A 15,336-nucleotide genomic window follows, 5' to 3' on the forward strand; every position below is an offset into this window, starting at 1 on the left:
GTGTACATGCATTATGTTACTGATCCTGAGTTACATCCTGTATTATACTCCAGAGCTGCACTCACTATTCTGCTGGTGCAGTCACTGTGTACATACATTACATTACTGGTCCTAAGTTACCTCCTGTATTATACTCCAGAGCTGCACTCACTATTCTGCTGGTGCACTCAATGTGTACATACATTACATTACTGATCCTGAGTTACATCCTGTATTATACCCCAGAGCTGCACTCACTATTCTGCTTGTGCAGTCACTGTGTACATGCATTACATTACTGATCCTGAGTTACATCCTGTATTATACTCCAGAGCTGCACTCACTATTCTGCTGGTGCAGTCACTGTGTACATACATTACATTACTGATCCTGAGCTACATCCTGTATTATACCCCAGAGCTGCACTCACTATTCTGCTGGTGCGGTCACTGTGTACATACATTACATTACTGATCCTGAGTTCCAGGTACCTTTGCCCCTGTGGGATTACATTGGGGGGGCTCTCGCATTATTGGGCGGGGGGGCTGTCTACACTTATGATACACGTTCAGTCTTCCCATATCTGCGTCTCCAGATCTCGTTCGCCCGGGGGAAGGAATACCTGAAGCACATTATGGACGTCCATGCAGAGAACGGTTATGACTGCAGCATCTGTCACAGGAGGTTTGCACTGAAAGCGACTTACCACGCCCACATGGTGATCCACCGCGAGAATCTACCGGATCCCGAGGTGCAGAAGTGAGTGCTTGTAAATTGACGCATCCGCCTTTAGCTCCTCTCACTATCTGTTTGCTTTGCTCTCTCTCCCAATTGTGAGGATCGGGCATATTGATGTCATCGTGCCCAATCTCCTGTAGAGAAGAGTGGTGCCCGATCCGGCAGCTGCTCCTCCCCGGTCTGTCAGGACAGATGTAGACTAAGGACGGGGACAATGAGCAGCTGCAGGTTCATAAGCATGTAGAAGGGCGAGGAGCTCGGCGGCTGCTCACTGCCTCCATGGCCTTTATGTACCGGCACTAGATGATCGGAGGGAAAGTATTTATGGAAAAGATGTAATTATCCTAAAGCCCCGTGATGTCCTACACGACTGTATGAGGTCGTATCATATCTGGCCCACAATCTCCGGTCTACATGTCGGATAGGACTGAGGTCCGGGCTCTGTGTGACCGCTCTTGTGTCTCCACTTGTTGCATCTCTGCTCGTTGTGTGTCTGCTCGTTATGACACCGCTCGTGTCTCTGCTCATTGTCGCTGCTCGTTGTGTCTCCGCTCATTGTGTCGCTGCTCGTTGTGACGCCACTCTTGTGTCTCTGCTTGTTGCATTGCTGCTCGTTGCGTCTTTGCTCCTTGTGACGTGGCTTTGGTCTCCGCTTGTTCCGTCTCTGGTTGTTGCGCCTCCACTCCTTGTGACGCTGCTCTTGTGTCTCTGCTTGTTGTCACTGCTCGTTTTGACACCGCTCGTTGCGTCTCCGCTCCTTGTGACGCCGTTCTTGTGTCTACGCTTGTTGCATCTCCGTTCCTTGTGACGTGGCTCATTGTGTCTCCGCTCGTTGTGACGCCGTTCTTGTGTCTCTGCTCGTTGTGTCGCTGCTCGTTGTGTCGCTGCTCGTTGTGTCTCCGCTCTTGTGACGCCGCTCGTTGTGTCTCCGCTCGTTGTGTCTCCGCTCGTTGTGTCTCCGCTCGTTGTGTCTCCGCTCGTTGTGTCTCCGCTCGTTGTGTCTCCGCTCGTTGTGTCTCTGCTTGTTGCGTCTCTGCTTCTTGTGACACCGCTCGTTGTGTCTCCGCTCATTGTGTCTCTGCTTGTTGCGTCTCCACTCCTTGTGACGCCGCTCTTGTGTCTCCGCTCATTGTGTCTCTGCTTGTTGCGTCTCCACTCCTTGTGACACTGCTCGTTGTGTCTCCGCTCATTGTGTCTCTGCTTGTTGCGTCTCCACTCCTTGTGACGCCGCTCTTGTGTCTCCGCTCGTTGTGTCTCTGCTGGTTGCGTCTCTGCTTCTTGTGACACTGCTCGTTGTGTCTCCGCTCATTGTGTCTCTGCTTGTTGCGTCTCCACTCCTTGTGACGCGGCTCGTTGTGTCTCCGCTTGATGTGTCGCCGCTCTTGTGTCTCCGCTTTTTGCGTCTTCGCTCATTGTGACGCGGCTCGTTGTGTCTCCGCTTGTTGCGCCTTTGCTCGTTGTGACGCCGCTCTTGTGTCTCCGCTTGTTGCGTCCCTGCTTCTTGTGACACCGCTCGTTGTGTCTCCGCTCATTGTGTCTCTGCTTGTTGCGTCTCCACTCCTTGTGACGCGACTCGTTGTGTCTCCGCTTGATGTGTCGCCGCTCTTGTGTCGCCGCTCTTGTGTCTCCGCTTTTTGCGTCTTCGCTCGTTGTGACGCGGCTCGTTGTGTCTCCGCTTGTTGCGTCTTTGCTTGTTGTGACGCCGCTCTTGTGTCTCTGCTTGTTGCGTCTCTGCTTCTTGTGACACCGCTCATTGTGTCTCTGCTTGTTGCGTCTCCACTCCTTGTGACGCGGCTCGTTGTGTCTCCGCTTGATGTGTCGCCGCTCTTGTGTCTCCGCATTTTGCGTCTTCGCTCGTTGTGACTCGGCTCATTGTGTTTCCGCTTGTTGCGCCTTTGCTCGTTGTGACGCCGCTCTTGTGTCTCTGCTTGTTGCGTCTCTGCTTCTTGTGACACCGCTCGTTGTGTCTCCGCTCATTGTGTCTCTGCTTGTTGCGTCTCCACTCCTTGTGACGCGGCTCATTGTGTTGCCGCTCTTGTGTCTCCGCTTGATGTGTCGCCGCTCTTGTGTCTCCGCTTTTTGCGTCTTTGCTCGTTGTGACGCGGCTCGTGTCTCCGCTTGTTGCGTTTTTGCTCGTTGTGAAGCCGCTCGTTGTGTCTCCGCTTGTTGCGTCTTTGCTCGTTGTGACGCGGCTGTTGTGTCTCCGCTTGTTGCGTCTTTGCTCGTTGTGAAGCCGCTCGTTGTGTCTCCGCTTGTAGCGTCTTTGCTCATTGTGACGCGGCTGTTGTGTCTCCGCTTGTTGCGTCTTTGCTCGTTGTGACGCCGCTCGTTGTGTCTCCGCAGGTACATTCACCCGTGTGAGGTTTGTGGTCGTATTTTCAATAGTATCGGAAACCTGGAGAGACACAAACTCATCCACTCAGGTAACGTCTCCACCGCCCGTGGTGTCGCCCCCCCCCCCCCCCCCGATGTCGTCGACGACGAGTCTCTGACTAAACATTTCTTTCAGGGGTGAAGAGTCACGGCTGTGAACAATGCGGAAAATCATTTGCCAGGAAGGACATGTTAAAAGAGCACATGAGGGTCCACGACAACATCCGGGAATATTTGTGTGCAGAGTGCGGGAAAGGTACCGGATGGAGCGGCATTGTGTCCACATGACGACATTTCATGTCAGGCGCTGTCATAGGGACATTGTATAGATTAACGTGCACCTAAATATAGGCTCTGTCCTTCTCCAGCCCGTTGTTTTAAGCCCGTCCTCCGTTATATATAGGACCCTCGGTGTCATTCCTGGCAGTTCTATGCTTTATTGTCATTCCTGTTCTTTCCTCAGGGATGAAGACGAAGCACGCGCTGCGGCACCACATGAAGCTGCACAAGGGGATCAAAGAGTACGAGTGCATCGAGTGCCACCGAAAGTTTGCCCAGAAGGTGAACATGCTGAAGCATTACAAGCGGCACACAGGTGAGGAGCGTGTACCCATCACCTGTGATGTTAATACCACCGACTGGAGAAAGGAATGCCACTGATCATCCGGTGACGATGGCGCCTGTCAGCGGGTTGTTGCAGGTCATGAGTAAAGATCTCGGTATGCGGTGAGGCGGTGTGGGTTCCCGACGTGCAGCGTATTTTGTAGGGGAGGAAATCCATTGTGTGGCAGGTCTTGTGGTGGGGGTGGTTCCCAGTACGTGGCAGGTCTTGTGGGGTATTCCCACCCAGTATGCAGTGGTCAATTACCATCAAAAGTGACTCAAGGAAAGGCAAGTGGTGGACCATCAGCAGGGTGATAGGCATCCAAAGCTGATTGGTGGGGAAAGTGAAAAGTATCCCATCTGATCCAATGCCAGAGAAGAATGTGCCCCTAATTACTGAAGAAGTTATGGATATTGTAGAAGGTGTCAAGACTGGCACTGCATCACAGCTATGATGGATGTGAGGACTGGTGCAGCGTCACAGCTATGATGGATGTGAGGACTGGCGCAGCATCACAGCTATGATGGATGTGAGGACTGGCACAGCATCACGGCTATGATAGATGGCGCAGCGTCACAGCTATCGTACATGTCAGGACTGGTGCAGTGTCACAGCTATGATGGATGTGAGGACTGGCGCAGCATCACAGCTATGATGACAGGACTGGCACAGCATCACGGCTATGATGGATGTGAGGACAGGCACAGCATCACGGCTATGATAGATGTCAGGACTGGCACTGCATCACAGCTATGATAGATGTCAGGACTGGCGCAGTGTCACAGCTATGATAGATGTCAGGACTGGCGCAGTGTCACAGCTATGATAGATGTCAGGACTGGCGCAGCATCACAGCTATGATAGATGACAGGACTGGCACAGCATCACGGCTATGATAGATGACAGGACTGACACAGCATCACGGCTATTATAGATGACAGGACTGGCACTGCAACACAGCTATGATGGATGTGAGGACTGGCGCAGCATCACGGCTATGATGGATGTGAGGACTGGTGCAGCATCACAGCTCCCTCCTGCTACAGACTCTCTCATCTCTTGGCATCACAGACCTGGCCCTATCCTGGATCTCATCATACCTAACAAACCGAACATTTAGTGTCTCCCTCTCACACACCACCTCCTCACCTCGCCCCCTGTCTGTCGGTGTACCCCAAGGCTCTGTCCTAGGACCCCTACTATTCTCCATCTATACCTTCAGCTTGGGACAGCTCATAGAATCCCACGGTTTGCAGTATCACCTCTATGCCGATGACACGCAGATCTACCTATCTGGACCCGATCTCGCCTCCTTACTGACTGAAATCCCACAATGTCTGTCTGCTATCTCAGCCTTCTTCTCTGCTCGCTTTCTCAAACTGAACATGGACAAAACAGAATTCATCATCTTTCCCCCCATCTCACTCTACCCCTCCACCAGCCCTATCCATCAATGTCAACGGCTGCTCTCTTTCCCCAGTCCCGCATGCTCGGTGCTTTGGGGTGATCCTCGACTCTGTGCTCTTTCAAACTACATATCCAAGCCCTCGCCTCCTCCTGCCGCCTCAAACTCAAAAATATTTCCCGGATCCGCTCATTCCTCAACCACGAAACCACAAAAACACTAGTGCATGCTCTTATCTCCCGCCTCGACTACTGCAACCTCCTACTCTCTGGCCTCCCCTCTAGCACTCTGGCTCCGCTCCAGTCCATTCTATACTCTGCTGCCCGACTAATCCACCTGTCTCCCCGCTATTCCCCAGCCTCCCCCCTATGCCAGGCCCTACACTGGCTTCCTATTGCCCAAAGGCTACAATTCAAAACCCTAACCATGACATACAAAGCCATCCACAACCTGTCTCCTCCATACATCTGTGACATGGTCTCTAGGTACCTACCCACACGCAACCTTCGATCATCACAAGATCTTCTTCTCTACTCCCCCCTTATCTCTTCCTCCCACAACCGCATACAAGACTTCTCCCGTGCCTCCCCCATACTCTGGAACTCTGCCGCAACACATCAGACTCTCACCATCAACGGATACCTTCAAGAAGAACCTGAAGACCCACCTTTTCTGACAAGCCTACAGCCTGCAATGATCCACGTTCTACTAAACCACCGCACGACCTGCTCTACCCTCTCCTACTGTATCCTCACCCATCCCTGTAGACTGTGAGCCCTCGTGGGCAGGGTCCCCTCTCCTTCTGTACTTGTGTGTCCCTTGTCTTGCACATGTTTATTGTACTTGTCTATATTTCCCCTTTTCACATGTAAAGTGCCATGGAATAAATGTCGCTATATAAATGCATAATAATGTGAGGACTGGCACTGCATCACAGCTATGATAGATGACAGGACTGGCACTGCATCACAGCTATGATAGATGACAGGACTGGCACTGCGTCACAGCTATGATAGATGACAGGACTGGCACTGCGTCACAGCTATGATAGATGACAGGACTGGCACTGCGTCACAGCTATGATAGATGACAGGACTGGCACTGCGTCACAGCTATGATAGATGACAGGACTGGCACTGCGTCACAGCTATGATAGATGACAGGACTGGCACTGCGTCACAGCTATGATAGATGACAGGACTGGCACTGCGTCACAGCTATGATAGATGACAGGACTGGCACTGCGTCACAGCTATGATAGATGACAGGACTGGCACTGCGTCACAGCTATGATAGATGTCAGGACTGGCACTGCGTCACAGCTATGATAGATGACAGGACTGGCACTGCGTCACAGCTATGATAGATGACAGGACTGGCACAGCATCGCGGCTATGATGAGCTCAGGACTTGCAGAGCATCGCAAAACCCTTTATGGATCGCTCTGTATTTTAAGACTTTTATGTGATATCTTCCCCTATTTTTTTTCCTCAGGTATCAAGGACTTTATGTGCGAGTTGTGTGGGAAAACCTTCAGTGAGAAGAACACGATGGAGACCCATAAACTGGTTCATACTGGTAAGTATTGCTGACGTGTCCCACACGTGTCAGGGGTATGTCTGCTCTTCTTAAGCAGTCGGGCCGTTCCCGCTCCGCCATCACTGCGGGATGCAGGAGCCCTCCATATTATCACGCCCCCTGTGTGTAGCCGCGCTCTCTGTAATGTGCCCGGATCTGCTGTCTCTCTTTTTTTTTCTCCTGATGTAGTGGGGCGGCAGTGGACCTGCGCCGTGTGTGATAGGAAGTACGTCACGGAGTACATGCTCCAGAAGCATGTCCAGCTCACACATGACAAGGTGGAGGCCCAGAGCTGTCATCTGTGCGGGACCAAGGTCTCCACCCGCGCGTCCATGAGCCGCCACCTGAGACGCAAGCACCCCGAGGTAGGACTCCTCCACGGCTCCCGTCACATTGGGATAACCCCCATCAGTATTTAGCACGTGTACCAGGGTTAGGTGATCAGTGTATGATCGCTAGATGGCCATCCGATCCCACGAACGTGCGTCCCGTGTCCTGTGCATGACCACTGCTCCATTATATGGCTGCCGTCACATGTGCGTCTTCCCGCTCTCGTAGACCCATAGAGCGGTGGCCACAAATGCGCACTACAGATCTAGTCACATGGGGAATGCTGCCCCCCCCCCGTTCTCATAATTGTTGCATTCCATACGTCTATCACATATACTGTCTTAAAGGGATATTCCCATCTTCATATATGGGTATAATAGGCTAGTATGTGTAGCCACAAGCAATTTTTCCAATTTGCTGCTTATTAAAATTTGCAGCTGTTCTTGCGATATTAACCCTTTTTCTCCTACGCCTCATTGGGGGACACAGCAAGAACTGTCTGTGTCCCCCAATGATTGGCTCGGAGAATAGGATTTTACGGTGAGTACACAAAAATCCCTATTTTTTTCTTTTGTTTACAGCTCGTTGTCTAGGGGACCAACCAGCGCTGTGGTTTAACTTGTAAGCACTGAGCATGCTCTGCACCATAACAGCGATGGTCGGTCTCCTAAGCAGCGAGTGTGATTCCAATGTGTCTGATTTATGTTATTTCCAGACCCCACAGCATAATAAAGAGAAGTAAAAATGAAAAATGCTCTCCCTGACCCAGCCACTTGCCTACACGGCCGCACAGTCCCTCTCCGGTCTGTTTTGTTGCCACGACCTAACATCTTTGTCCCCTCTGCTCTGGCAAGACTTTGGACCGAGGGGATTAAAATGCTTGGACGTGATGGAGGAGAGATGGGGGCTGCACGGGACAACCTAAAATTATACTTATTTTTATTCTACCCTTCTTGGCACGTTAGAATTTTAATAATATGCCATCCGCCAATAGTTTTTTGCCGGATTCGTCACAAGCGAATCGCTTAAAATTCTCATTTTTGATTACGTCCACAAGTTTTTCAGAAATTGTATTATAGATGGAAATGACTAAACTCTGTCTACCTGCATCCACCAGTAGAGGGAGCTCAGGAGCTGATTGCATACTGTGTGTCTAGCAGTCGGCTCCCTCTAGTGGTGGCAGAATTTAACCATTTTCCTTTTGATGGCTTTGTAGGAGATTTTAGACTCCGTTCTTAAGGGAAAAAAAAAAGCGCTCCGACTAAAATTAAGATATTGATTCTTGTTCAGATCTATATAGGGATTTGCTTTAAAGTTTTTGGGCATGCACATAGTTTTAACAGAAGTTGAGCTGGCATCTCCCCCCCTCCCCCCACAATCAGTGCTGCTGAGCTTTGCCCAGGTTACAGACCCCCAAGCCTGCCCCCCTCTAATGCACCTTTTACCCTGCACCGTTATAATAAAACTATCCATGGAAAGATTTAATAAGATGAACCTAATCCACATCAGGTCCTTTCTTTGCGGATAGAAGACTTGAGCGATCTCCAAGAGCACACGGCCATCGACGAAACCTCGGTCGTTCAGGTAAAGCAGTACAAGGCGCTGCGCCCGCCTGGGGCACAGACCTGCCATCTCCCCTCCTCTCTGCCGGCTGTCTCTTATACACAAGCTCCTGATCAGATGCTGGTGACACTTTTTTTTTTGGAAGGTGCACTGTGGACCCTTTTTGTTGTTTTTCGTGGCCCATGTCCTGTAATGTCTGTCACCGTTTGCTCACCCCTTTTAATGTCTATGACTTCACCAGGCGGCATGCATCTTTAAAGGGGTATTCCCATCTGCAAGATCCTATCCCAATATATAGTGTATACAAAATGTAGTATAGTTCTTCTGATTAACTATGTTGCTTATCCCACGGTTATGATCACTAACAGCTGACTTTCATTTCGCTATATGAGTGGTCGTAACCGTGAATACATAAGTTACTGCAATGCCCTGCTCATGGGATAAGCGACATAGCTTATCAGAAGAACTACTCTACATTTCTAATTGGAGATATTTGCTAATATTATTAATAATACACGTACCATATATTGGGATAAAATCTTGGAGATGGGAATACCCCTTTTAAGTCTGCATTAAAAAGCTTTCCTATTACCCCATAAAGACGTCATGTGTGTGTGTGTATATATATATATATATATATATATATATAATATATATATATATGTATATGTATATACAGTCATATGTAAAAGTTTGGGCACCCCTATTAATGTTAACCTTTTTTCTTTATAACAATTTTGGTTTTTGCAACAGCTATTTCAGTTTCATATATCTAATAACTGATGGACTCAGTTATATTTCTGGATTCAAATGAGGTTTATTGTACTAACAGAAAATGTGCAATCTGCATTTAAACAAAATTTGACCGGTGCAAAAGTATGGGCACCCTTATCATTTTCTTGATTTGAACACTCCTAACTACTTTTTACTGACTTCCTGAAGCACTAAATTGGTTTTGTATCCTCATTAAGCTTTGAACTTCATAGCCAGGTGTATCAAATCATGAGAAAAGGTATTTAAAGTGGCCACTTGCAAGTAGTTCTCCTATTTGATTCTCCTATGAAGAGTGGCATCATGGGCTCCTCAAAACAACTCTCAAATGATCTGAAAACAAAGATTATTCAACATAGCTTTTCAGGGGAAGGATACAAAAAGTTGTCTCAGAGATTTAACCTGTCAGTTTCCACTGTGAGGAACATAGTAAGGAAATGGAAGAACACAGGTACAGTTCTTGTTAAGCCCAGAAGTGGCAGGCCAAGAAAAATATCATAAAGGCAGAGAAGAAGAATGGTGAGAACAGTCAAGGACAATCCACAGACCACCTCCAAAGACCTGCAGCATCATCTTGCTGCAGATGGTGTCACTGTGCATCGGTCAACAATACAGCGCACTTTGCACAAGGAGAAGCTGTATGGGAGAGTGATGCCGAAGAAGCCGTTTCTGCAATCACGCCACAAACAGAGTCGCCTGAGGTCTGCAAAAGCACATTTGGACAAGCCAGTTACATTTTGGAAGAAGGTCCTGTGGACTGATGAAACAAAGATTGAGTTGTTTGGTCATACAAAAAGGCGTTATGCATGCGCTGTATTGTTGACCGATGCACAGTGACACCATCTGCAGCAAGATGAGGCTGCAGGTCTTTGGAGGTGGTCTGTGGATTGTCCTTGACTGTTCTCACCATTCTTCTTCTCTGCCTTTCTGATATTTTTCTTGGCCTGCCACTTCTGGGCTTAACAAGAACTGTACCTGTGTTCTTCCATTTCCTTACTATGTTCCTCACAGTGGAAACTGACAGGTTAAATCTCTGAGACAACTTTTTGTATCCTTCCCCTGAAAAGCTATGTTGAATAATCTTTGTTTTCAGATCATTTGAGAGTTGATTTGAGGAGCCCATGATGCCACTCTTTGTAGGAGAATCAAATAGGAGAACTACTTGCAAGTGGCCACTTTAAATACCTTTTCTCATGATTTGATATACCTGGCTATGAAGTTCAAAGCTCAATGAGGTTACAAAACCAATTTAGTGCTTCAGGAAGTCAGTAAAAAGTAGTTAGGAGTGTTCAAATCAAGAAAATGATAAGGGTGCCCATACTTTTGCATCGGTCAAATTTTGTTTAAATGCAGATTGCACATTTTCTGTTAGTACAATAAACCTCATTTGAATCCAGAAATATAACTGAGTCCATCAGTTATTAGATATATGAAACTGAAATAGCTGTTGCAAAAACCAAAATTGTTATAAAGAAAAAAGGTTAACATTAATAGGGGTGCCCAAACTTTTACATATGACTGTATGTGTTTTTTTGTTTTTTTTTTGTTTTGTTTTTTTTTGTTCTGTTTTTTTTTCTTCTTTCTCGTGTTTCAGGTTAAGGACAAGGGTTTATTTGTGCCGTCTCTTTACACTGACCCTGGAACTTTGCAGGTGTCTTATGACTAGCTAACCCTTTTTAATGGAGCCCGTCAGCAGGTTTGCACCCCCCCCCCACCTGTTCCAAACCGTTTAATGAGTGTGGGAGAGAGAGAAGTCCAGGACTTTGACAGTCTTCAATGTCCAATCGGCCCGAATAGCTCTATGCGTCACTTACGCAGAGCTATCGGTAGCTTTGAGGTGATCCTACCTGCTGACGGTCTCCATTTTTAAAGGGCAAGATCAGAGCAGTGACTTTCCGATGCGTCATCCATACACGTGAGAGAATGACATCGGTGTAGTCTGAGATCTCGGTCCGTGGCTTCATACAGGAAGCCCTTTGGTGCAATCATAGATTGCTGGATGTCGTCACATTTTCAGCAACCGATCCTTCATTGTTGGATCTGACGTGTCTGAAGGTTATTTTAGCAGAATTTTCCCCTTTTTTTTAAATGTCTATGACGGATGTTCACTTTACCTACAAATGAGCCCAATATTCTGTGCCGATTACTTGTACAGAGCTCCAAAACCTCTGTGTAGAATGGAAGGATGGATTTCTGGCTGCCTGCGGCCACCACTAGAGGGCGCCTTCTGCATACATTTGTCTATCGGGCTGTGGAATACCTTAGAATGCAGTGAGCTCCCCCTGGTGGTGGCTGCAGGAAGTTACCGTTTCTGCAGGGGATCCGGCCCACCTTCTCGGTGTGGGAAGGGTCTGTGCGGGGGGTTTCCCTGTAATGTGGATGGTTCTGTCTTCTTACAGCCGGAACTAGATGAAGACGATGAAGAAATGCAGAGAAGTAAACCGCTGCGGCTGGTGAGCGTTCACACGGAGCAGGACAAGGATGGCGCCGGGGAGGACGACCCGGGGCACGGGGACCCTGAGTTTGCACAGTATAGTAACAAGGAGGTGGAATACAGCGGCACCGGAGAGGAGGACGGCTCGGCTGTGGAGACCCTTCAGCAGGTGAGTGACGGCCTGCGCTCCAGTGTCACTTCAATCCTGTGTTTCCAGGAGGAATAACGGAGGAACGACACAAAGCAGAGCTGTAAGGTAAGAGGAAACGTCAGGGAAGCAGAAGGGTACTTTTTTTAAATCGAATTGCATTGTGCGTGGTAATCTAGCTGTACATCCATTCGTTTCAATGGGGTCGAGTTGCAATACCAGACACAACCCATGGTCAGGGGTGGCGCTGTTTCTGAAAGAAAGCGGCCATATTTTTCTAATTTTGGACCCTTTTTTTGCAAACTCAACACCGTTCTGAAAATGCCATTTAGGACACTAAAAAGTTACAGGTCTCAGAAAATGACAGCAGGGTTTTTTTTTCTTTTTAATATACATATAGGTTTTTTTTTTGCTATTTTCTGTTTTTTTTTTTTTTTTTTTATTTTCCTTATTGTTCATACAGCGTCTTCTAGGGTTAATGTGATATTTTAATTCCTAAATGTGTTTATTTTAATTTTTTTTTTTTTTTGTTGGGGAAATTTTGTAATTGTGTTTTTGTTTTAGGCTGTGTGCCCACGTCAGCATTTTTTTTCCGTTTTTTTTCCCCTGCAAAAACGCTTAAACGCATACATTAAGCATCCCATCCTTATAACGCATTCCGCAATTTTTGTGCACTTGATGCATTGCATCGCGGAAAAAAAACGCAGCATGCGCATTAATTTTGCGGGGGAAAAAAAACCGCATTTCCAACTGTATTCAATGAGAATGTGGATATTCTGGAGAAAAAAAAGCGAAAAATAAAAATGCGGATTTCCTGGGAAGGAGTCCGGTTTTTTCTCAGGAAATTTCTGCAGGCGCGAGGACATAGCCTTATATTTATTTATCTTTTTAATCTTCCTATTGACCTTCGATCGTTTCATATCCTGTACTATATAAACAGGTCTGCTATGACGCTCGGCCGTCTGCTGGGCTTTATTGGGGCACCAAGATGGCGGCTGCGAAGGCCAATGATCACTCACCATTGGCTTTCACTGACTGGGCGGCAGCGGGCGGACACGGATTTTCATACCATTTAATCTCCGCTGTCAGAGATTAACAGTGATTGGCGCTCGCTCCAATCCAGGCGCTGGCTGTGTAACGCAGCCGGCACTCACCGCGTATGGGGGGGGGTGCGTTCACTGCACCTGTGAGTCATACGTCGCGAGTCGTTAAGGGGTTAATAATGAAACCTGAATTATGCAGAGAAAAAAAGGGAAGGTGGGTTTCATTATTGGAGACTTTGACCCCTTTTCGACCGGCAGAGTTGTGAATGCAGCTCCGGAGGTGACTACAAAATGTATTGAGGTTGTAGTAATTATAATGGGTCCTTGCATGCTCCGGTCTGTGGGTTTATTTACTTATTTTTTATTTTTTCCATTATAATTATTATTATTAATAGCATCATTATTTATTATTATGAATCATTATTTAGTATTTTATTCATTTATTATTAATCATTATTTATTATTCAGTATTAATATTAATGATTATTAATAATACTCTATTATTCAATTCTAAAAATTAATCATTTATTAATATTCATTGTTGTTCTGAATTATTAATTACTGTTATAAAATAAATATAATTTTTTAATTGATTATATTTTTTATTAATGTGTTTTGTTTTTTTTTTAATTTTAGGTCGTGGTGACGATCAGCGACGGTAATGTCCCGGCCCCGTCATGCTCTGTGGGATTAACCAACATAACGGTGACCCCCATCACCACAACGGCGGGGGCGCAGTTCGCCAGCCTGCAGCCAGTGGCAGTGGGTCACCTGACCGCTCCTGACCGGCAGCTCCAGCTGGACAGCTCCATCTTGACCGTGACCTTCGACGCGGTGAGCGGCAGCGCCGTGCTTCATAACAGGCCGGCCGAGCTGGCGATAACGGCAGCCCAGGAGGCAGCAGCCGGCTCTCACCCCGTTGCCCACTTCATCAACCTCACGACGTTCGTCAATTCCATCGCCCCGCTGGGTGGGCAGATCGCCACCGAGGGACCGCTGACGTGGAGGGCGGTGCCTGTGGGGGAGACTCCGCCTCCAGCCGAGGAAGAACCGCCCTCCGAGGCGACTGATCAGGAGCCTCACGCGTCTCCCACCCAGGCCGGACAGACGGGGGAAGTGGACTCACAAGAACAGATGTACAGTTACTAAAGTATCAATTAGTCGCCGACTAAACTATGAACTGGAAGAACCGTTACTACTAAATTATCAAATTTTTTTTTTTCTGCCAAAATCGCAGAATAATTCACAGTATTGCTTATTGTCAGGCCTTTCCTCATCTATTATTTTATTTTTTTTTTAATCTTTAAAGGGTTTGCCCACCTGTCAGGACTTTTTCATTTATTATTATTTTTTTTTAAATTGCAAGTTTTTTTGGGGCTGAAATCTTTAAAAATTTAGAATTTTTTTTCTGCCTCTATAGCTTCTGCATTGCACCCGTCTATTGCCAGCTGCAGAAAGAGTCAACTGAGCCTCCATCGGCGAGCTCGTTCTGAAGTCACTCATATCTATCCTGAACTCCTCCGACCTAAGATCGCATTAAAGGCGTCGAACGCGACGGAAGACGAGAACCCGTAAAAGACAAACAGTGCGACGTTTTTAATGGAAAAAAATAATGTTTAGCCTCAAATACATGAATCCTAAGGAATTATAAGAAAAAAAAAAATTCCTTGGATACTAAATAATGCAGGATTAGTTCTGGCGACTTCCTGCGAGAACGCTGCTTTTATGGCCGCCGTATTGTCACCCAGATTTCATTTTTACTTTTTTTTTTTTTTTTTTTTTTTAAGGTATAGTTGATTTTTCAGGGCCCTTCAGGGACGAATCATGGAATAAATGATTATTCTGCAGATTTTTTTTTTTTTTTTTTTTTTTTAATCTTTTTCTCGCCAGATGAAATATTTATTTATTGTGGACCAAGTGCATCACGTCATTTATTAATATACCTGGAAAAAAGTGTGAAATTTCTAATAAATGATAAATCTCGCTGCAGAGGGCAGGACGACTATCGATGATGATGATTATTAATTATTATTATTATAATACCTTGAACACGTGCGCACTCGTTTCCTGAGAGCGTGCAGGTGCTTTCAATGGAGAGAGCTGATGTCTGACAGCTTTGCTTGTGGCAGCAACTTATGTAGCCTGAAAACAAAGTAATCGGGCATTGTAATGTAGATGAGCAGTAGTACCAGACAAAGCCTATGGTCGCAAGTGGTGCTATTTCTAGAAAATAATCCTGTTTTTTTTTTTTTTTTTTTGTTAGAGGCGATTGTGGCTGCACTGCGGATATGAGCCCCATCACACCCCTATGAATTGCTCCTAATAGTCAGGATCACATGCCATAGCAATATTGATCACTAGGTGTCAGTA

General features: G+C 46.9%; 1 protein-coding gene across 6 annotated transcripts in view; it reads left to right on the forward strand.

The window, feature by feature from the left end:
- The window catches only part of PRDM15 (PR/SET domain 15), a 30,411-nt gene extending 15,438 nt beyond the window's left edge, over positions 1–14,973 (forward strand). For 4 of the 6 annotated variants that reach the window (XM_073577210.1, XM_073577212.1, XM_073577211.1 and 1 more), the window contains 9 exons: positions 575–738; positions 3,061–3,140; positions 3,227–3,346; positions 3,554–3,685; positions 6,594–6,675; positions 6,862–7,042; positions 8,517–8,591; positions 11,741–11,944; positions 13,603–14,973. In XM_073577210.1, coding sequence (XP_073433311.1) covers positions 575–738; positions 3,061–3,140; positions 3,227–3,346; positions 3,554–3,685; positions 6,594–6,675; positions 6,862–7,042; positions 8,517–8,591; positions 11,741–11,944; positions 13,603–14,115 — 1,551 coding nt within the window. In that variant the 3' untranslated portion in view covers positions 14,116–14,973. Of the gene's footprint in view, positions 1–574; positions 739–3,060; positions 3,141–3,226; positions 3,347–3,553; positions 3,686–6,593; positions 6,678–6,861; positions 7,043–8,516; positions 8,592–11,740; positions 11,945–13,602 lie in introns of all 6 variants that reach the window. The other 2 variants (XM_073577214.1, XM_073577215.1) reach the window with 2 other exon arrangements.
- The last annotated feature ends 363 nt before the right edge of the window (positions 14,974–15,336 follow it).

Source organism: Dendrobates tinctorius, unplaced genomic scaffold, assembly GCF_039654945.1.
Source record: "Dendrobates tinctorius isolate UK_male_01 unplaced genomic scaffold, ASM3965494v1 ptg000054l, whole genome shotgun sequence".
NCBI lineage: Eukaryota > Metazoa > Chordata > Amphibia > Anura > Dendrobatidae > Dendrobates > Dendrobates tinctorius.